At 41.0% G+C, this 21,677-nt stretch overlaps 1 protein-coding gene across 12 annotated transcripts in view; it reads left to right on the top strand.

Moving 5' to 3' along the window:
* Positions 1 to 13,212, top strand: part of IFT88 (intraflagellar transport 88) — a 128,510-nt gene extending 115,298 nt beyond the window's left edge. For 11 of the 12 annotated variants that reach the window (XM_063619014.1, XM_055245281.2, XM_055245280.2 and 8 more), the window contains 2 exons: positions 12,548 to 12,658; positions 12,902 to 13,212. In XM_063619014.1, the coding sequence (XP_063475084.1) occupies positions 12,548 to 12,658; positions 12,902 to 13,020 (230 nt within the window). In that variant the 3' untranslated portion in view covers positions 13,021 to 13,212. The remainder of the gene's footprint in view (positions 1 to 12,547; positions 12,659 to 12,901) is intronic. The other variant, XM_055245284.2, reaches the window with a different exon arrangement.
* Positions 13,213 to 21,677: the final 8,465 nt, after the last annotated feature.

The following is a 21,677-nucleotide window of genomic DNA, read 5'->3' as shown; positions in this document are numbered from 1 at the left end:
CATACTCAGCACTCTCATGCATATATGACCCAGCTCCATGTAACTATCTATCTGCGTTCTGTCATATCTGTTTGTGATGTAGGAGTCAGGACAAAGACAAATGTAGCTCTTAGTTAGGCAGGACTTTCATCCATTCAGTGTTTATTGGATGCATGCTGTGTGCCAAACGCTGTGCTAAGAGCCAAGGACATGGGAACAAATAAGACGTGGTCCCCACGCTCAAAGAAGTTAGAATCTAGTTGGAAAGACACACAGCTTCTAATGGTGCTGTGGATGCTGCCATGGTAGAGAAATGTACATGAGTTTTCAAACTTTCCTAGGGATAGAAACTGCAGTTGGGAAAAAGACTCCTTGAATTCAGAGCTGTGCTTTGAAATTCAAGGAGTCTTCGTCCCAATTGCAGTCAAATTCAATTTATAACTTAGTAGGCAGTTACAGGCATCAGTGGCATCGGGTTCTAGCCAGGCCACTTGATTCCCCAATAGTCAGTCCAGCGTCTCCAGCTAAACCTCATGGTGCTGGCCTGTTATCTTCAGGAGCCATTACCCAGAGCTGGAGAAATCAGTAAAAGCAGCACTGAGCCCAAGCCTCAAGAGTACCAAAGGCAGTCTGTCACATCAAAGAGTAGCCACTTCCACTTCTTCAGCCACCATGGTCCTGATGGATACTCCTGTCTCCTTGCTCTTCCCTAGCCCCAGATATCTCACACACTCCACTTTAATGGATCCGTGTGACTATCTGGGGTTGGATTTAGTCAGAGAGATCTGGCCCAGCAGTTCTTAAGCCAGAGGCGGCCATAAGCCCACAGCTCCTTACCCCAAACCCCTGGGGCGAGGTGTGTTGTGGAATTCAGAACCTTTTGGAATTTAGAAAGCAAGATGTATTAGCCATATATCACATACTACCCAAGGAGAGCACCTCAGACATATTAATTCAGTGAAACATGAATATTCACACTAAGAATAAATAAAGACTATAAATAGGCTCAAATCAAGTCAAGTTCTATACCCAAGAAGTTTATATATTGCCACCTGAAAAGTTGGCTTTCAGACCTCTTTGGAATTTGGAATTGTAGATGAGGGATCATGGATGTGTACCAAAAATGTTCTTAACAGCCAAGAAGTCCACAGACTAGGCATTGTGCAACAGTCAAAAGCAACTCTAGACAGCTCCCCAGACCAGCACAGTGCTACTTGCTCATCCTTGCTCCTAGGAAGCAGGAAGTATGTGATATCAGCTCTCTTGGAAATAACTGTCCCTTTAAGGAGTGATTGTCTTGAGTAACCCCTAAGGAAGTATTAAGTATTAAAATTCTAAAAAAAAAAATAAAAAATAAAAATAAATAAAAAATAAAATAAAATTCTAGGGCCAGATTCACCATCCCCTAAGGATTCTGCATTCCTCTCTGAAAAAAGTTCAGAATAACCAACCAGTTCCTTCTAAACATCAACAACCTTATGTTAAGTTCTCTGACCCTTCCCTGGTAATTCGTAAGTTTATAAAATCTCTCCCCTTAACTTAAGCCTTAGTTTTCCAGATGTCATCACTTTGAAAATCTGCCTCAGAAACATCAGGACCTCCTAATGGGATGTGATAGCACACCCAAAAAACTGCTGAATGGTGTGGTGCTTCCCTAGAGCCCAGGGGACAGTGTCCAAGGTCCCACCCTCGAGAAAGTAACCCCAGGAAGACTGACAGCTGCCTCTCAGAAACAGACTGATCAGTGTGCCTCAGGCCACCGCAGGTTCAGATCCTTTGACATGAAGAATTGCCCAGCCTCCCTGGTGACCTTTCCCATAGCCCTCTTTCAGTCATGCTGACATCAGAGCACAGAGAGGGCTTCACTCGGCCAGGGACCTCCTCCACGGTCAGGGAAGAAGGGACTGACAATGAAGAGAGGTAGGGCCACCCCAGATCTGATACCTGTGTGCAAGAAAAGAGAGGCCTTCCTCTTGAAGAGTCCCCTTCTGGTCCTGGCCTCCCACTGCTGCTTATTCTTTTTTAATCCATTTTCCTTTCTTCCAGTCCATTTCAGTCCAACACAAATAGTCAGTTCTAGTGCACAAATAAGCTTTATTCTCACGAGAGACTTTTGGCTTACAAACTGTGTGCTCTCGAGGCATTTTACAAGCAGAGTTGCGTGTTACTAGGTTCTTCTGGCACAAATTTAAAGCACTCATCAGTCCCTTCCTAGGGTGCTTTCCCCCATCATTTGCCTTTTCGTTCCTTATTTTCTGACATCTCGAGTTATGCATCATCCCAGACTTTTTCATTTCATCCTGAAGCCCAGTTTGAATGCTGCTTTCTGTGGCTAAGCTGGTTCCACACTGACACTTCTGCAGGAATCGTGTTTTCTGTCCCCCTTCTCCAGTTCTCAGCACAGGCCACACTCCAAGGCTGGCCCTGGCTGTGAAGTCAGAACGAATCCAGGCTGTGAGGCTTCTCTCCCTTTCTCCTTCCTTTTGATTTCAAAGTCTTGATAGTTAACAGTATTTATATTCTCTGCAGATAAACTGATGAGGGGAATAACTATATTCTGCCCATTGTTTTGGTTGAATTTTGTTAAAGGTTGAGAAATTGACAACACATCTGCTTCTCAAGTGTAGCTGTCCTCAAGACACAAGAATTCCTTCTTGGATGGCATTTTCTATTTTTGCGTGATAGTGGCATTTTGTGACTTATTTTGAGCATGGTGTTATTAAGCTTTCATTTTTAAAGTGCTTTTTGGTTTACCCTGTGTGATTTTTAATGGCTTTCTGCATTTTTTAGTTTGATTTTTATGTCTTGGATATAAAATTTTCCAATGAAAATGTATCAATTTTAGACTGAAAATAATTTTATAATGAAAATCAGGATAAGATTCAGTGAACAGAAATTCACTTTGTGGTATCTTTTATAAAGCACATTGTAAACATATTTTATTTAAAGAAACTGAAGTTTTTTATATATTTATTTATTTATTTATTTATTTATTTATTTATTTATTGAGACAGAGTCTCGCTGGAGTGCAGTGGCGCGATCTCTGCTCACTGCAAGCTCCACCTCCTGGGTTCACAACATTCTCCTGCCCAGCCTCCCTGTAGCTGGGACTACAGGCGCCCACCACCACGCCCGGCTAATTTTTGGTATTTTTAGTAGAGACGGGGTTTCACCATGTTAGCCGGGATGGTCTCGATCTCCTGACCTCGTGATCCGCCCGCCTCAGCCTCCCAAAGTGCTGGGATTACAGGCGTGAGCCACCACGCCCGGCCAGTTATATTTTAATATTCTAGTCCAAGGTTGAGCATGGCTGGTTAACACCTTTCCACAGTTTTGCTGGGGCTTGATGGTGTCACAAGCAGAGAATGAACAAGTCATGCTCAGTGCCCACCAAGGAGGACAAGGCAAGGAGCGTACACTCTGAGGAGATGCATAGGCCTAAATGTAGAGGACAGGCCGACACAACTCAGCCAATTACAGGAGGGATTGCTGGGCATCTATGTGGGGAGGGAGTCTTGAGAGGCCGGGGGGCGGGTGCTGTCACTTCTCTAAGGATCATGCCTGTCAGCCTCAGTCCCAACTTGCATGTCCCTTCACCCCATAAATCCAGACCATAGTTTTGCAGGATACCCGACTGTCCAGCCCACTTTGTATACGGTATGTATCACAAAGGAATCTTGATGAGTAATAAGTATTAGAAGATAGTGAACAGCACCAGAGCACCAAAGTAGTCTCAGTGTTACAGTTCCAGAAAAAGTTTGCCTGTGCCAGTATACCCAGCTGGTGTAATCTGCCAGTGTGTCCCCTGTGTTCTGATACAGTAATTCTCAGTAATTTGGGGTGTGCAGACTTTTTCTGTAAAGGGCCAGATAGTAAATAGTTTAGGCTTGCAGGCCAAGTCTCATCTACCGAGAATATTCCACTCTGCTGTTGTGTATTGAAAGCAGCTATACACAGTGTATAAGTGAATAAATGTGATAGTGTTCTATAAAACTTAATTCTTGGACACTGAAGTTAGAATGTTATATAAGTTTTGTATGTCACAAAATATTATTATTGTTTGCTTTTCTTCCTAACCATTTTAAAATGTACAAATCATTAGCTTGCTGGATAGACAAAAACAGGGTGGGCCAGATTTGACCCACACACTGTAATTTGCTAATCCCTGCTCTAAGCCAAAATCTCCATGAATATTTTTGGTAATGACAGGTGGGGCCTGGGAATTATCCTTTTGATCAAAGCATTGCTTGAAGCCATTTCATCCTGGTATACAGCTTGAACAGTAAAAGTCTGTATCAGTGAACTTCTCTTAAAACCACCTTAGTTGTTTACAACTCACCCACCTTACTATGTCAACACACATCACAGAGCGTATGATGAGATTTTGTGTCTTCAACAGAACATGCTCCTTTCCTCTCGCCCTTAGCCTGTTGCCCTGAGTTTTCAGTCTTTGTCATAATCCCCATTCCTGGCATTCATTCAACATCCATGGACCCCCCTTCCTGAACTCATCACATCTTATGTGAACAAGTTACTTAAATCTCTTTGTCACAGTTTCCTCATCAGTAAAATGAGAGTGAAAACAGGACCTTCCTGATAGGGTTGCTGAGAGGAGGAAATGGGCTCCTGTGGAAAGCTCTTAGAGAAACTCCTGATAAGGGCAAGCACGTGCAAGGGTGAGCATGGCTACTGTGACTCCCGCCTGACAAAGAGAGTGCATGGGCAGGGCCTGGAATACCAGTGTCCACTGCAGTGCCAGCGCCCATGTTCTCACCACTGCCAGTGTGTGACCTCTGAGTGTGAGAGCCTCAGTTTCTCCCTAACACAAGAGGGTCATGTTTATCCATGCAGTGTAACCACTTGTACCCCTGTCTCACTGTTGAGTTGAATTTTGTTTTTTTAAACAAGAATACTAGTGCTTATAAATAAAAATAAATGTTGGTTCTTGAAGTTACCAATTTGGAAAGCTGAATATTTACTTCAGTAATGCTGCTGTTAATCAAAACATTTGTGAAACTCCTGTTTTATAATTGCCTGCAGAGGCAAGTTACAAAAAGCACAGGAAATTTAATCCAAAACTTTTACAAAATATATATGCACATACATACATATATATGCATACACATATATATGCATGCATATATCCTATCTGTAAAATATATACATATGTTTTTTTATATATGTGTGTGCACATACATACAAACACACGAGTTTTTACCCTCTTTCCCTTCCTACCTTTCTGCTGTTTTATCTACAGATAAGCATTTCTCACGTTTTCTAGCCATAATAAGTACTCAGTAAATACCAACATTCTTCCAGCTTCACCTCTCATATCCTCTTTATATGCTAGGTATTAAGTATTTAAGTTTGCCATATAACAAATATATAATGTTACTTCCTTTGTTCTCTTCACTGAGTCCCTCCAGAGTCTCCCTCTCCTCACTTGAGTATTGCCTATACAGTAGCTATTGGCGTTCATTTTTACAATTTTAATATATTCCTGTTAGGTTTTGTTGGGTAATAATGTAATTGGATCAATAGAAGTAGGGGGTGTGGGTTGAAATCAAACTGAGAATCACAGCCGTAACAATGTAAGAATGAACTGAAATTCTCAGAGTAAGGCTAGGTCCAAGCAATGGTCCTTGTAAAATTATCAGAGTATTATGTCATCTGAGCTGATGAGGTCATTACTTTCTTGGACTGTGGGTTGGGAAAGTACTTTGGATCCCTAGCTGTGGTGCGCTGCTTCTTAACTTTGGAAAGGGACAGGAGCAAAGGAAGACCAGCTTCCTGGTAATAAGAGGATAGGCCATTTGCAAGTCAGATTACAGAGCACCTAGAAGTAAATTGGTCAGTAAAGTCCTCCTAAAGGTCCCAAAGGTATTGTCTAATGCTCTTCAGTGTTTCTAGATATAAACAAATACTTTCTCATACTTAAGGAGTGAGAATAGATCTTAATTATTGCATCTTAATAGAGGCTAAATTGAATATCATCTTCTTAGAAGAGACGGACCAAAAAAACTTTTACAAAGTGTCTAATGGATAATGAAATCAATTTATAGCTCACCAAAAGAGAGTTATTTAAGAAGAGATTTGAAAAAGAACCACTATATTCATAACACATTCAAAGGAATGGGCAGAATTTTTTAGAAAGTTTCATTTTTAGATAGTACTTTCAAAAAATAAGAAACTAATAGGGGCAATTGATAGACTTCCTAGCTTAAGGGAAGGGGAATGTTAAAACTGATTACATACGTATTGATTAATTGGGCCTTGAAGACTACAGAGGGCTGTTAGATTTTTCCACTAAGATAGTTTTGATAGCCCTAAAGAAGGCAGTCTCAGTGTACTGTTAGAGGCAAAAGTCAGATTCCAATGATTTAAGAAGTGAATGAGTTGCGGGAGGTAGAGAAGAGGATATAAACTATTCTGTCACACATGGTGGTAAAATATACAGCCTCACCAATAACTAAAACAATGCAAACTTGCCGAGACCAGCTTGGTTGTGGAGACCCTAACCCAGCGGTGCTAGAGGAATTAAAGACACAGACACAGAAATAGAGTGCAGAGTGGGACCAGGGGGCTGACAGCCCTCAGAGCTGAGAGCCATGAACAGAGTCTGACCCACATATTATTGACAGTAAGCCAGTGCTAAGCATTGCTTCTATAGATTATAGATTAGCTAAAAGCATTCCTTATGGGAAACAAAGCATTTTTAGCGAGGAGCAGAGAAACAGGCCCTGGCTGATTACAGCAAAAGCATGTTGTTAAGGCACAGGCTGCTCCTGCTATTGTTTGTGGCTTGAGCAGTTTTCCGCTCCGGGGGGCCAGGTTTTCCTTGTGCTGCTCCAGTATACCAACAACTTCTAGCAGTGTGTGTGATAGCCATCACGAGCATGTCACGTTGCTGTAGAAATCCTGTTTATGGCCAGTTTCTTTAAGGCCTGTTTATGACAGGCTTAGGGCTTGCTACCAGCACAAACTAACCTATAAAATTAGCAATGCATTTTTTAAAAGGTAATTCCCAAGGATAGCAAGGATGTGATGAGATGAGCACTCTTTATTAACTAAATTCTGCTGGGGGCAGTTCTAAGTGGCACACCCTGCTGGGAATGTTTGGAAATATTCATCAAGCCCTTTAAAATGCCCATACCCAGCCGGGTGCGGTGGCTCACGCCTGTAATCCCAGCCCTTTGGGAGGCCAAGGCAGGCAGATCACTTAAGGTCAGGAGTTCGAGACCAGCCTAGCCAACATGGTGAGACCCTGTCTCTACTAAAAATACAAAAATTAACCGGGCATGGTGGCTCACACTTGTAGTTCCAGCTACTCAGGAGGCTGAAGCAGGAGAATCATTTGAACCCGGGAGGCGGAGGTTGCAGTGAGCCGAGATTGCGCCACTGTACTCTAGCCTGGGAGACAGAACAAGACTCCATCTCAGAAAATAAATAAATTAATTAAAATGCCCATAACCTTTGATAGGAACTTACTTTAAAGAAATAATTATGTACACACATATTGATCACATTATTTATGGTAGAAACATTGGGAATAAACTAAATGTTCAACTGGAAATAATTCCAAGTTGAATTATGTTCTCCACAGTTGTGTCACCCTGGAGCAGTTATTACAGGCCCCTTCTTCCCCACCGCAGTGAGATCCCACATCGAGCTTCCTTGGCTGATCTTTAAGAGGATGCTGTTGCCATTGGGACCTCCATAGACTTGGATCACTTAACAGCTTTGAGAGATGATTTAACTTCCGAGAGACAATCTTATTTGCAACTGGAGTGCAGTGAATAATAATAATCACACAATGTAGTTTCCTTTTTACTTTTCTCTAAACAAAATAATGTTCATACAGAAATCAGTAAAATAAGAAAAATGCAGGAAAGGCAAGTACTTTTGTTGGATCTTTAAAATGTGTTATAGGTATGACATCATGGAAATTATTTATAGTGAATGCTTAAGGTAAAAGTCACCCACAGATTGTAAAGTTCCTGAAGGCAGTGGCTGCATCTCCTTTTGCCTCGGCTGGTGTGAACAGCATAAGGTACTGAGCAGGAGCACAGTTAACACTCATCAGAATTTAAAATAGCATCGGTGGTGTTAAAGATAAAGAAATTGATACATTTTTCTTATTTTCATTACTTATATAAATGTACTATGTACTCAGTTTCACAAAATCATTGAATTTAAATATGATAAAAATCTCTGCCATAACCTGTTTAGAAAATTAGCAAAAATGAAGGACATTGCTTTTCATCTTCCCTGTACAGTTATTTTTTCTATCTTAAGTTTATTACTGCTATAAATTATTTTCATGCTCATAACCATATTCTTTCTAAATTAGTAAAGACTGTCTTTCCTTGGAAACAATTCATTTTTATTTGGAGAGAAATTTTCACCAAAATTTATGTAGTTAGCCCCTTAACCTTACTTAATTTATTCTGTGAATAGAGCCTTTTATAAGACTCACTTTCTTGAACTCCTGGCCTCAAATTCTCCTCCTGCCTCAGCCTCCTGAGTAGCTGAGATTACAGGCTCAGGCCACCACACCCAGCTTAAAAGTCACTTTCTTACAAAAAAAAAAAAAAAAACCTCATAATTTTAAAACTACGTCACTCTAAAATGTTACAAATAGGTCATCTTCTTAGTATGCATTGCTTTGTAAAAATAATTGGTCAAGTCAGGATGTAGTTGGCCACCAAGTAGAATGTGTTAAGATTTTTTTGCAGACTTGCTTAATAAGGCAAGGAGGGGGTCAGGTTGTTCCGGGGCCAGCAGAAGGGTCTAAAATACAGGGTAGTGAAAAGAGATTAGAGATTGTGAGTTTCCTTTAAATGCTTAACTGTCATTATTAAGACAGCCACATTTTGTGGGGCGAGCCAAACTGCCGAGCTTGGAATAGCATATGCTTGGAATCTGAATATGAATAAGGCCCAGGTGCCACACTTTACACAGATCCTTTGCTAAAGAGGCACTATTTGTCTAACAGGCAAGGACTAGGCTGGCAGTCAGGAAGGCTGGGTTTTGGTGCTGATCTTGTCACCAACTATGCACTCTTGAACAAGTCACTTCACTTCACTATCCTAAGCCTGTTTTCTCATCTGAAAAATAAAGGGGTTAGACTTAGCCTTTTAAATAACATTTTTGTGTGTTTCTACTGACTATAAAATTATTACAGATATCTATGTCTGACGATAGATAGTCTAAATATTCAGGAAAACTCCAAGTATAGCTCTCCTAAAAATGGTATGTTGAATGTTAAAAAAAAAAAAAAAAAAAGAAAAGAAAAGAAAAGAAAGAAGGAGGAGGAAAAAATAAAATGAAAAAAAACTTTAAAAATGCATGGCCGAGTTGGTAGGAAAGAAGGAAATTGTTTGGAGGCCAAAAAGATCTAGAAAGTTTAAATCCAAAAGAGTAAGCAAGTGCAGGAGCTGGCATTTGCCTAGCTAATCCCTCATGATTGAGAACCTCAGATTATAGACACTCATGGGGACCAAGAGATAAGGCCTGGGGCCTCAAAAAGGCCAGAGCAGAGGTCGGATCAAAGAATTTCTGTCACAAAGCTAGGACTTCTCACTGGCAATACTCTGAGTAGGTCAAGTCGAAAAGAGGCCACTCTGGCCGGGCATGGTGGCTCAAGCCTGTAATCTCAGCCCTTTGGGAGGCCAAGGCAGGCGCATCACCTGAGGTCAGGAGTTTGAGACCAGCCTGGCTAACAAGGTGAAACCCCGTCTCTACTAAAAATACACACAAAAAAATTAGCCGGGCGTGGTGGCGCTTGCCTGTAATCCCAGCTACTTGAGAGGCTGAGGCAGAAGAATCGCTTGAACCTGGGATGCGGAGGTTGCAGTGAGGCAAGATCACGCCATCACACTCCAGCTTGGGCAACAAGAGCGAAACTCCATCTCAAAAAAAAAAAAGAAAAGAGGCCACCCTACGGATCATGGATTTTCACCTTGGTTCTAATATAGCAAACAAGAAGAGCTCCTTTGATAATTCTAACCATAAGTAAGCCTTCACTCACATAGTTTTGGAGCTAGAATACATATTATATCTGTGTGTTCTGAAGAACACCAAGCTGAAAATTTGGTTTAAAGTGGACTTGAGTTGGTGAGGCTACAAGGTGCCTACAAGAAATAAACTTAAATCCTCCTTGGAGGATTGCACTTTTAAGTTCCAAAGGATAAGAAGCTACAGTTAAGAAAAAGTACACACGCATGAGGAAATAAGCCACTAAGAGTAAGCAACAACAGAAACTATAGAGTCCAATCTTCAAAGATTACAAATACTGTAATTATTATTTATTTATATTAGAGATGGGGTCTTGCTGTATCACCCAGGCTGAGTGCAGTGGTGCTGTCATAGCTTATTGCAGCATTGAAATCCTGGGCTCAAGTGATCTTCCCACCTCATCCCCACAAGCAGCTGGGATAATAGGTGCATGCCATTCTGCCCAGCCAAGTTTTATTTTTTATATAAGCACTTTATTTTTATTTTATTTATTTATTTATTTTTATTTATTTTTTTGGGGGGGTTGGAATCTTACTCTGTAGCCCAGGCTGGAATGCAGTGGCACAATCTGGCTCACTGTAGCCTCTGCCTCCCAGGCTCAAGCAATTCTTCTGCCACAGCCTCCTGAGTAGCTGGGATTACAGGCGTGCACCACCACGCCTGGCTAATTTTTGTATTTTTAGTAGAGACGGGGTTTCACCATGTTGGTCAGTCTGGTCCTGAACTCCTGACCTCGTGATCCGCCTGCCTCAGCCTCCCAAAGTGCTGGGATTACAGGCATGAGCCACCATGCCCAGCCCCAGGTTTTATTTTTTAAAGGTTTGCTTTTTCCACAAAATTTGAATCTTTCAGGCTAATAATTTGGATTTGGATTTCAGAAGGGTTTGGGGTGCCTGAGGGAGCTATCAGGGTTTTGTTGGTAATTTACATCTATATAAAAAGTGAAATAACGTTGTCGTATTTACTAATGAGGGTGTGTTTCTGACATTTCGCAGTATTCCTCAGTGAGCAGTTCTGTGAGGCATTTCCATCTTATCTGTGTAATGAGAACACCTACATTTTTGTGGAGACATTAGTTGTCATATCTTACGTACCCGTGAGTCCAAGAACTGTGTATGCCCTTCGTTGACTGCAAACCCTAAGGCAAGAAGGCCTGTTTGGACCACTCCCTGCCAACTTTGTTTTACGTTTCTCACCCAAACTTTTCTTCTCACATACTCATTCATCTTTTAAAAGATTGCTGTATAGTTATTGTGTATATATTTGGTGGCTTATCTTAAACCTTCCTTGGAGACAGGTAGGATCTACATTATTCAGAAAAAAAAAGCAAAGTAAAAGAAACACCCCTGGAGCAGTGTTTTACAAACTCGATTGGCTCGCGCTCACTCGGGCAGTTTAAGACACACCCATGTACACTTCTGCTGGAAAAGCTAACTTCCGTTTTAACAAAAAACAGACAGGCACAAAATAATTTAAAATATACTAAAGTGTGTAGACATATTCAATACACTAAAGAGCTTTATTTTCCCGTAACGTCAGTGGTAGGGGAAATGGTAAGGTTTTGGATAAGAACCTTAGAGAAGACTTACTATTTTGGGTCAGTTGGCCAATCTTGAAATGTGGGGATTTTAAAGACCATCTTGTTCTGATTTATTCCCAGAGACATTATCAGTAAACTAAAAGACAAAGTATATTCAAAAACGAAATGGTCAGTGTGTTTATCAGTGGACTACTCTCATTAGAAGTGAGGCTTACATAATAGAAAAAATAGCACTCTAGGAATTCTAAGGGGAAGAAAGGAAAACTGTGCGGCTAGAGGAGTAGTTCTTTTAGGAAATATCACAGAAATTTCTGGTTAAAAAGTACTACTAACATTTCCTACTAATGTTAGTGTTCAGCTTTATCTGAAAATCCTCAGTGATACATATTACATTTTTTCCTAAGGCAGCCATTGCCTATTTGGGCAATTATAATTCTTTTTTAAGTTTGTCATTATATCAGCCAAAATCTATCCTGCTATACAGGGGAAGTCTAATCCTCTTCTCTGTGAACACACTTCAAATGTTTGAAGAAAGTGCTTGTGTGATCTAGGTTCTCTGCCCACTAGGTTAAGTGTACCTAGCCTCCTCTGCTGTTTTTCATGTGATGTGGTTTTAGGGCCCCTCTCCAGCCACGATAGGAGGTTGATCTGAGCTTGTGACTTCCCATTTGTTCTTTCTTCAGGTGCTTTGTTCGTTGCTAGATTATACTAGTCAGGGTGATCTCTTACTTTCTCTTAAGTTCTTCCATAAAATTGAAACCTATAAGTAAGCACACATTTTAAAGAATACATACACAGACTACTCTTAAGTGATGTTTTATCTATATTATAGATTCCCACAAGATATTTCCTTTAAATTTCAGAAAACAAGAATTACATCCCTAAGAAGCTGGCTTCCAAATTAAACAACCTGCTTGTTTCTTGGCAAATAAGTATGCTTTAAGATGCATAATGTAGTTTTATGTTTTCTCAACATATTAAACAAATGCATTTTTATTTTTGTGTTTTCAGATAGTGGCCAGAACTATAGTGCCAGTAGTAAAGGTGAACGACTAAGTGCCAGACTCAGAGCTTTACCTGGGACAAATGAACCTTATGAAAGTAGCAGTAACAAAGAAATAGGCAAGTACTCTCCACCCAGTTCCTCCAGGCATAGCAGGTCTGAAGAAGACTGGTGAAATGGCCAAAAGGTGTCGCTGGGAATTCTTAAGAATTTGATATTTACAGATAAAATTTAAAATGACTTGGGAAACCATTTCTGTTCACTCTGAATTACTCATTTTGATTATGAGCCTGATTGGTTTCACATTTTTTTGTTTTGTTTGTTTACATAACTCTAACATGACAATCTCTTTTGAAACCTAGATGCCTCCTATGTGGACCCACTTGGCCCTGAAATAGAAAGACCAAAAACTGCAGCCAAAAAAAAGATCGATGAGGATGATTTTGCTGATGAAGAATTAGATGATTTGCTTCCAGAATAATATTCAGTTTAATATGTTATTTATTAAAGGAAAGAAATTGCCTTATGAGATCATCCTCATGTTAAACCTTGGATTAAATATCTAACCTGTAATTTTTTTTCACTGTCAAAACTTTAAATAAGTGTATTCTATTCTGTATGTATGCATTTAAGTTGTTTTTTTCTTTTAAGGAATAAAAACAGGTAAAACTAATACTTAAGGCCAGTGACTTCCTTAGCTTTTTGAAAACATTGACACACAGGAAGAAATAAATTTCATAACACAACCTAGTACATATATGTGTATGTAGTCATAAAAATTTACCCTTATTATTGCAATACATGCTAATATTTTCTATAATTTCATTCAAACAAAGTGCTAGTAGTGAAGTCACTACATTGATTTCATGGCTTGCAGCTTGAAAAATGCTGTGTGGACATAGGCACAATTTCTATTCATACTTAAATTGCTTGGAGTTTGGAAATTCTTTGGAAGATTTGCCTCGTGGGGATTAGAAACACTATTAAAACAATTATTTTGGAAGCAGTATAAAGGGTAATGGGATTAAATACCAAACCATAACCCTAGTGCTCCTTTCCGAAGTTCCTTTCTACTTCCGCCCAGGGGTGTGCACCAATAGCACAGAGCAATAACAACTCTAAGATTGCTTTTCCCATTTGTGACTTAGTGGGGTGGGGGCAGGACTGCCTGCATTTTTCTTTAGCAATGTGTTTGGCTGGTCTAGAGTCTCCGGAGGAATTAGAATGATGAGGAAGCCAGAAGAAATGGCTTATCTCTAACACTGTACCAAAGAGAATGGACCCCTCAATCTTACTTACCATTGTCTCTGCAATGTGCATGCTACTCTTAGATGCGAGGGAGGAAAACCAAAACTAGACCACATTCCTTGCTCCCAAAGTAGGTTATGCTCTAATTGATGAGACAGCCAACAAACACAGTAAACATCCAGTATGTGCAGAGAATTCATTAAAATTTGGGGGATACAGTAGTGAAAAAGAACTATACCTTGCCCTCAAGAAGCTTACATTCTGGTGGGGAAGATGGAAAATATATTTTGTTTGTTTGTTTGGGTTTTTTTTGAGATGCAATCTCACTCTGTCGCCCAGGCTGGAGTGCAGTGGTGTGATGTTGGCTCACTGCAACCTCCACCTCTTGGTTTCAAGCGATGCTCCTGCCTCAGCCTCCTGAGTTGCTGGGATTACAGGCACTCACCACCATGCCTGGCTAATTTTTGTATTTTTAGTCAGATGGGGTTTCACCATGTTGGCCAGGCTGGTCTCGAATTCTTGACCTCGTGATCCGCCCACCTTGGCCTCCCAGAGCTGGGATTACAGGCGTGAGCAGCGTGCCTGGCCAGAAAATATGTTTTTAAAGGACTCTAGATATTGTTAATTACAGTTAAGAGAACAAAATGGAGTAATGCAATAGGTAGTGATCATGGAGGAGGGACTCTAAGAGGTGGCCTTGGTATTAACACTAGAATGGTGAGAAGAAAGCAGTGTTGTGAGCAGAAGGAGCAGCAAGTGCCGCACACTGAAAAATGAATGATCTGGATGTGTCACAGGGTTATTGAGCTACAGTGACAGTGAGTGAGAGGGTCTGGGATCCAGCAATGTGGGTGGTGTGCTACATGGGCAGGAAGGGGAAAGGAGATGAGATCCAAAAGGTAGGCAGGGTTCAGAACATGTACATGTCTTTTTTATAAAGACAGTTTGGATCTTATTCTAGTTACTGTAGAACAGCTGCTAGAAGGTTTCATGCAAGGGAGGTGAGTGAAGTGCTTCCATTTAACCTTTAGAAACCAGTCATCACACTGGTCGCCATGAAGATGAAGTGGGCAAGTGGGATGGAAGGGAAGAGTGGAAACTACTAGCAGTAGCCTGGGTAAGAGATGAAAGCAATTGAGACCAGGTTTTTAGCAATAGAAAATTGTGAGAATTGGTCAGATTCAGCATATATTTGGAGGCAGAGCTGAGACTTACTAATGGATTGGATGTGGATTGTGAGGGAAAGAGAGGAAAAGATGGTGCCAAAATTTGTGGCTAAGGAACAGAGTGGCTAGTGTTGTCTTTTTGGTAAGATAGGAATAGATTTGGGGGGAATAAGTAGATGTGTTTTACCCATGTTAAATTTGTCTCTTAAGCATTCACTTGGAGATACAAAGAATGCAGTTAATCTTTAAAATCTGGAGGTCACAGAAGTGAAGGCTACAGGTAGAGATGTGGGATCCATCTATGTACACTTCGTACTTAAAACCATGAAACTGAATGAGATCACTTAGGTCTGAGAGTGAGGCTGGAGAAGAAGTATAAGCAGTGTGCTCGTGAGTACAGGAGAAAAAGGATGGCTCAGCAGAAGAGACTGAGAAGAGCAACAAGTGATGGAGGTTTCAGGATTCAAACTTCCAGTTCTGAGAAGGATACAGTAGGTCATGGAAGCCCTCTGTAGCAGCTGGGGAAAAAACAAATCGTGCAAAAATCATGCGTTCAAAGTCTCTGGAGAGCTGTGGAAGCAATAAAACTAGAAATTGCAGAGAGGAAAGAGCCCTTTTTTTTTTGAGACAGAGTCTTGCTCTGTCACCCAGGCTGGAGTGCAGTGGCGCGATCTCGGCGCACTGCAACCTCTGCCTCCCAGGTTCAAGCAATTCGCTGCCTCAGCCTCCCAAGTAGCTGGGATTACAGGTGCCTGCCACCATGCCTGGCTAATATTTGTATTTTTAGTAGAGATGGGGTTTCACCATCTTGGCCAGAGGCTGGTCTTGAACTCCTGACCTCGTGATCCACCCGTCTTGGCCTCCCAAAGTGCTGGGATTACAGGCATGAGCCACCGTGTCCAGCCCAAAAGAGCCATTTCTAAATGAACTGCTATCCTGCCTGTTTTTCTGGAGACATTCGCCAGTTCTAGGCATAGGCTAAGAACTGCACCTTCCTCAGGAGAAAGGCATCATCTAGAGAAACTAGCAGAGCTTTTAAGGTGGTCATTTGGGGTTGGCATGACAAACTGGAAACTTAGAGAAGCCCCAAATATATGGCTGGCTTTCCACCATGGGGCATTTGCTGGAGTGCTGCTTCAGCTGGGGTAATGCTGGAGGCTAGGGAACTGGGATGGAAGCTTTTAAGGGCTTAATCTCCCATAGTTCTTAGGGGACAATGTCCTGCTAGGGGGAAAGGCTTTCCACAAGATATTTGCTATTTAGTCTACTCTCAAGATAATTGCTATTTTGGGGCCGGGCATAGTGGCTCACACCTGTAATCCCAGCACTTTGGGAGGAGGCGGATGGATCACTTGAGGTCAGGAGTTTGAGACCAGCCTGGTCAATATGGCAAAAACCTGTCTCTACTAAAAATACAAAATTTAGCTGGGCATGGTGCTCATCTTTAATTCCAGCTACTTGGGAGGCTGAGGCAGGAGAATCTCTTTAACCCAGGAGGCAGAGGTTGCAATGAGTCAAGACTGCGCCACTGCACTCCAGCCTGGGCAACAGAGCAAGACTCCATCTTGAAGAAAGAAAAAAAAAAAAAGATATTTGCTATGTTTTGAATCTGCATGGGGGCAGGAGGCTAACGATCTAAAGTCAAAACCTGGAGGGACCACCTTGACTCTCTTTCCGTCTTTCTCAGCTGAGGAGACAAATCTAGGCTCCTAATCAAAAGCCTAGAAGGACAAACATGAATCAACGGTGGACTGACCCTTATACAAAAACTGCAGCCCAGGCTGGGTGAGGTGGTTCATGCCTGTAATCCCAGCGCTTTTGGAGGTTGAGGCAAGAGGATTGCTTGAGACCAGGAGTTCAAGGCCAGCCTGAGCAACATAGTGAGACTCTGTCTCTACAAAAAATAAAAAATTCAGCCAGGGCATGGTGGCATGCACCTATAGTCCCCACTATTCGAGAGGCTGAGGCAGGAGGATCACTCGAGACCAGGACTTCAAGGTTACAGTGAGCTGTGATTGTACCAATGCATTCCAGCCTGGGCAACAAAAGGAGACCCTGCAACTCAGCTCAATCCCTGACTGTATTGAAGTAATTAGTCCTGAATCCTCTCTGCCTAACAAACAGAGGAAAGAGGACCTTTCTATGGTAAGAATATCATTCGCAGTCTCTATGGTTCTTATATATACAATGCTTGGCATGTAATAAAAAAAAATTACTGTGGCCGGGTGCAGTGGCTCACGCCTGTAATCCCAGCACTTTGGGAGGCCAAGGCGGGCAGATCACGAGGTCAGGAGATCAAGACCATCCTGACTAACACGGTTAAACCCCGTCTCTACTAAAAAATACAAAAAATTAGCCAGGCGTGATGGCAGGCACCTGTAGTCCCAGCTACTCGGGAGGCTGAGGCAGGAGAATGGCATGAACCCGGGAGGTGGAGCTTGCAGTGAGCCGAGATCATGCCACTGCACTCCAGCCTAGGTGACAGAGCGAGACTCCATCTCAAGAAAAAAAAAAATTACTAGAATGCAACGAGTCAAGAAAACATGACCAGCAATCAAGAGAAAGTATAAATAGAAGCAGTCCTCTAGATAATCCAGATAATGGATTTAACAAACAAGGACTTTGTGACTAGTGTATTAAGTTAATAAAATGGATAAAAAGATGGAAAATTTCAATTGAATGTTGGAATCTGTGAAAAAGAGTCAACTTAAAACTGAAAGACACAATATCTGAAATTAACTTATTTGGATGGATTGAACAATGTACCAGACACAGCAGATGTCAGGATTAGTGAGTAGGTCAATAGAAAAATATCCAAACTAAAGCAAAGAGAAATAAGACTGGAAAAATAAAGCAGCTGATAAGAGACACTTGGGACACAGTCAAGAGTTTAAATAATTATAATGGGAATCCCGGACGGAGTGGAAGAGAGAATAGGGTCGAATTAACATTAGAAGAGATAATGTCTACAATTTCCCTAAATTGAAAAAGACATAAAACCACAGATTTAGGAAGTTCAGTGAGCACCAAGGAGATACAAAGAAGACCATGCTATAGTTACACTGTGCTCAAACTGCTAAAACCCACGAAGTCCTTAAGATAAGCAGAATTACAAGGACATAGTACTTGTCAGAGGAACATTAATAAGATTTATGGCTAACTTTTCAATAAAACTAAGGAACCAGAAGACAATAAAATGGTATCCTTAAGGGGCTGAAAAACAAAAAAATTAAAAGTCTGCCAACCTAGAATTATATTCCAGTGAATATATCCTATAAACTTTAAAGACTTTTCAGGCCGGGCCCGGTGGCCCATGCCTGTACTCTCAGCACTTTGGGAGGCCGAAGAGAGTGGATCGCCTGAAGCCAGGAGTTCAAGATCAGCCTTGCCAACATGGTGAAACTCCGTCTCTACTAAAAAATACAAACATTAGCCAGGCGTGGTGGCAGGCACCTGTAATCCCAACTACTCAGGAGACTGAGGCAGGAGAATCGCTTGAAGCTGGGAGGCAGAGGTTGCAGTGAGCTGAGCACCACTGCACTGCAGCCTGGGTGACAGAGCAAGACTCCGTCTCAAAAAAAAAAAAGAAACTTTTCAGACAAACAAAATTTGAGAAAATTAATTACCAGAAGACTAGCTCTACAGAAAATGCTAAAAAGTCCTACAGGCTAAAGGAAGATGATCCTAGAAAGAAGCATGAAATGACAGAAACTGATCACAAAGTTGAAAAATAACGAAAAGCACCAGAAAGGTATGGGGATATATAAAAGAATATTGACTATTTAAAACAACAATAATAAGGCCTTGTGGACTTTTAAGATACATAGAAATAAAATAATGACAATACTAGTCCAAAGATTGGGATTGGGTATTAAACGAAGTTTCTTATATCATTCAGACAGTGCTAGACCATAATGAGGAGTGTTTTGCAGAATGTACAATTTAAAAAGTAATGGTACAACTAATGAATATGGAAAGAATGATAAAATCAGCCAGGTGCAGTGGCTCATGCCTGTAATCCCAGCACTTTGAGAGGCCGAGGTAGAAGGATTGCCTGAAGGCAGGAGTTTGAGACCAGCCTGGGCAACAAAGCAAGACACTGTTGTCTACAAAAAATTAAAAACTAAGCCAGGCATGGTGGCAAGTGCCTATAGTCTCAGCTGTTTGGGAGGCTGAGGTGGGAGAATCACTTGAGCCCAAGAGTTTGAGGCTACAGTGAGCTATGATGGCACCACTGTACTCCAGTCTGAGTGGAGAGCATGACACTATCTCTAAAAATAAATAGATAAATAATAACTAATAGATAAATAAAATGAAAATCAACACTTTGCAACCACCACAATATTAATTAATCCAAGCAAGAGTCATCACTGATTGCTAAAGCAAGTGAAGGAAAGTTTGATGAGAATAGCATATTTACATAGCCCCAAAGTTTTCCCCCATGAATTACTTATTAATTATAAGAGGAAGAAAATAAATTTTATATTGGAGAAACCTGGTGGTACCTTAATCATGACCAAAGTTAACACAGCCAATAATGGGATGAATAAAATCCTTATGCCTCCTGATGTGAGACACTGAAAAGATATGAGATTACCTAGTCAATATTCCTGCCAAAAAAACTAACCTGAACCGAATCATGAAGAAATATCATAAACTGAAGAACATTTGACAAAATAACTAGCCTCTACTTTTCAAAAATGTCAAGGCCATGAAAGACAAAAAAATGTCTGACGAACTGTTCCAGATTAAGGAAGACTAAAACAGGCTGGGTTCAGTGACTCACGCCTGTAATCTCAGGACTTTGGGAGGCCAAGGCAGCTGGATCGCTTGAGGACAGGAGTTCAAGACCAGCCTGGCCAACATAGCGGGACCCCCCATCTCTACTAAAAATAAAAATTAGCTGGGCCTGGTGGTGCATGCCTGTAGTGCCAGCTTCTTGGGAGGCTGAAGAACGGGAATCAGTTTAACCCAGGAGGCAGAGATTGCAATAAGCTGAGACTGCACCACTGCACTCCAGCCTGGGCAACAGAGTGAGACTCTGTCAAAAAAACAAAAAAGGAAGGAAGGAAGGAAGGCAGGCAGGCGGGGAGGGGAGGGGAGGGAAGAAGAGGGGAGGGAAGGGGAGAGGAGAGGAGGGGAGGGGCGGGGAGAGGAAGGAAGACTAAAGAGACATGTCAACAAAATGTAATGCATGATCCTTGATGAGATCCTGGACTGGGGGAATTTTGCTTTAAGGGACATTAAAGAGACAGCTGGTGAAATGGGAATAGGAATGTACAGATGCTCCTCAACTTATGATGGGGCTGTGTCCTGATAAACCCATTGTTAAAAAATACCACACGTTGAAAATACATTTATTACTCTGTTATACCAGTCATAAAGATGAAAAATCATAGCTTGAACTATCATTAAATCCAGATGCTCCTCGACTTACCATAGGGTTATGTCCCAATAAGCTTATCACAAAGTCGAACAATCATAATTGAACAATCATAAGCCGGAGACCATCTATATTAGATAAGTATTTGTAAAATGTCTTAATTTTTAGAATTGCACTACGGTTACATAAGTGAATGTCTTTGTTCCTGAGAAATACACACTGAGGTGTTGTGGGACAAAGGGTCCTGATTTCTGCAACTTAATGGCTCAGTGGTTCAGAAGAAAGCACAGTGAAAAAGCAATGTGGAGAAATGTTAACAAATAGTGGAACTGAGTGAAGGGTATATGGAGTTCCTTCATATTCTTCTTACAACTTTTCTATAAGTCTGAAATTATTTCAAAATAAAAGTTTTTTTTAAGCTAATGTAGCTGGGCGTGGTGGTGTACACCTGTAGTCCTAGCTACTCAGGAGGCTGAGGCAGGATGATGGCTTGAGTCCAGGGGCTCCAGGTTACAGTGGGCTATGATAGCACCACTGCACTCCAGCCTTGGTGACAAAGCAAGACCCTGTGCCTAAAAATGATAAATAAAAATAAAAAAGCTAATGGAGGACAAAATGTAATGATAAAAAAATACCTGATTAATCCAAAGAAAGGCAGGTAAAGGAGAAATAAAGGAATAAAGAGCAGATGAACAAAGAGAAAACAAGCAGCAAGATAGGACTTAAACCTATTTATATTAGTAATTACATTACATTAGTAATTATAAAAATGCAAACTCAATTATGTTAATAATTAGTAAATGCTAGTTATGTTTAAAAATACAGCAAATGTAAATAGAATATTCCAATTAAGTGACAAAGATTGTCAGACTATTAAAAAACAAGACTCAACTATATGTTACTTACAAAAGACACATTTTAAATGCAGTCCTGCACCACATAACATCTTTTCAGTCAAAAACAGACCACATACATGATGATGGTCCCATACGATTATAATACCAAATTTTTACTGTACCCTTTCTATGTTTAGATACACAAATACTTACTATTGTGTTACAATTGCCTACAGTATGCAGTACAGTAACATGCTGTACAAGTTTGTAGCCTAGATGTGTTGTAGCCTAAACTACACCCATAGAGCCGAGTTGTATAATAGGCTATACTCAGTTTAAATACAATCTAGGGTGTTCACACAGCAACGAAATCACCTTACATTTCTCAGAATGCATCCCTGTTGGTAAGAGACATGTGACTGTCTAAAGGCACAGATAGGTTGAAAAAGAAAGGATAGAAACAGAATGCTCATCAAGGCTGGGTGTGGTGGCTCACGCCTGTAAT

Source organism: Symphalangus syndactylus, chromosome 15 (assembly GCF_028878055.3).
Source record: "Symphalangus syndactylus isolate Jambi chromosome 15, NHGRI_mSymSyn1-v2.1_pri, whole genome shotgun sequence".
Taxonomy (NCBI): domain Eukaryota; kingdom Metazoa; phylum Chordata; class Mammalia; order Primates; family Hylobatidae; genus Symphalangus; species Symphalangus syndactylus.
The sequence above is the reverse complement of the archived record's forward strand: the minus strand, read 5'-3'. Positions and strand labels throughout refer to the sequence as shown.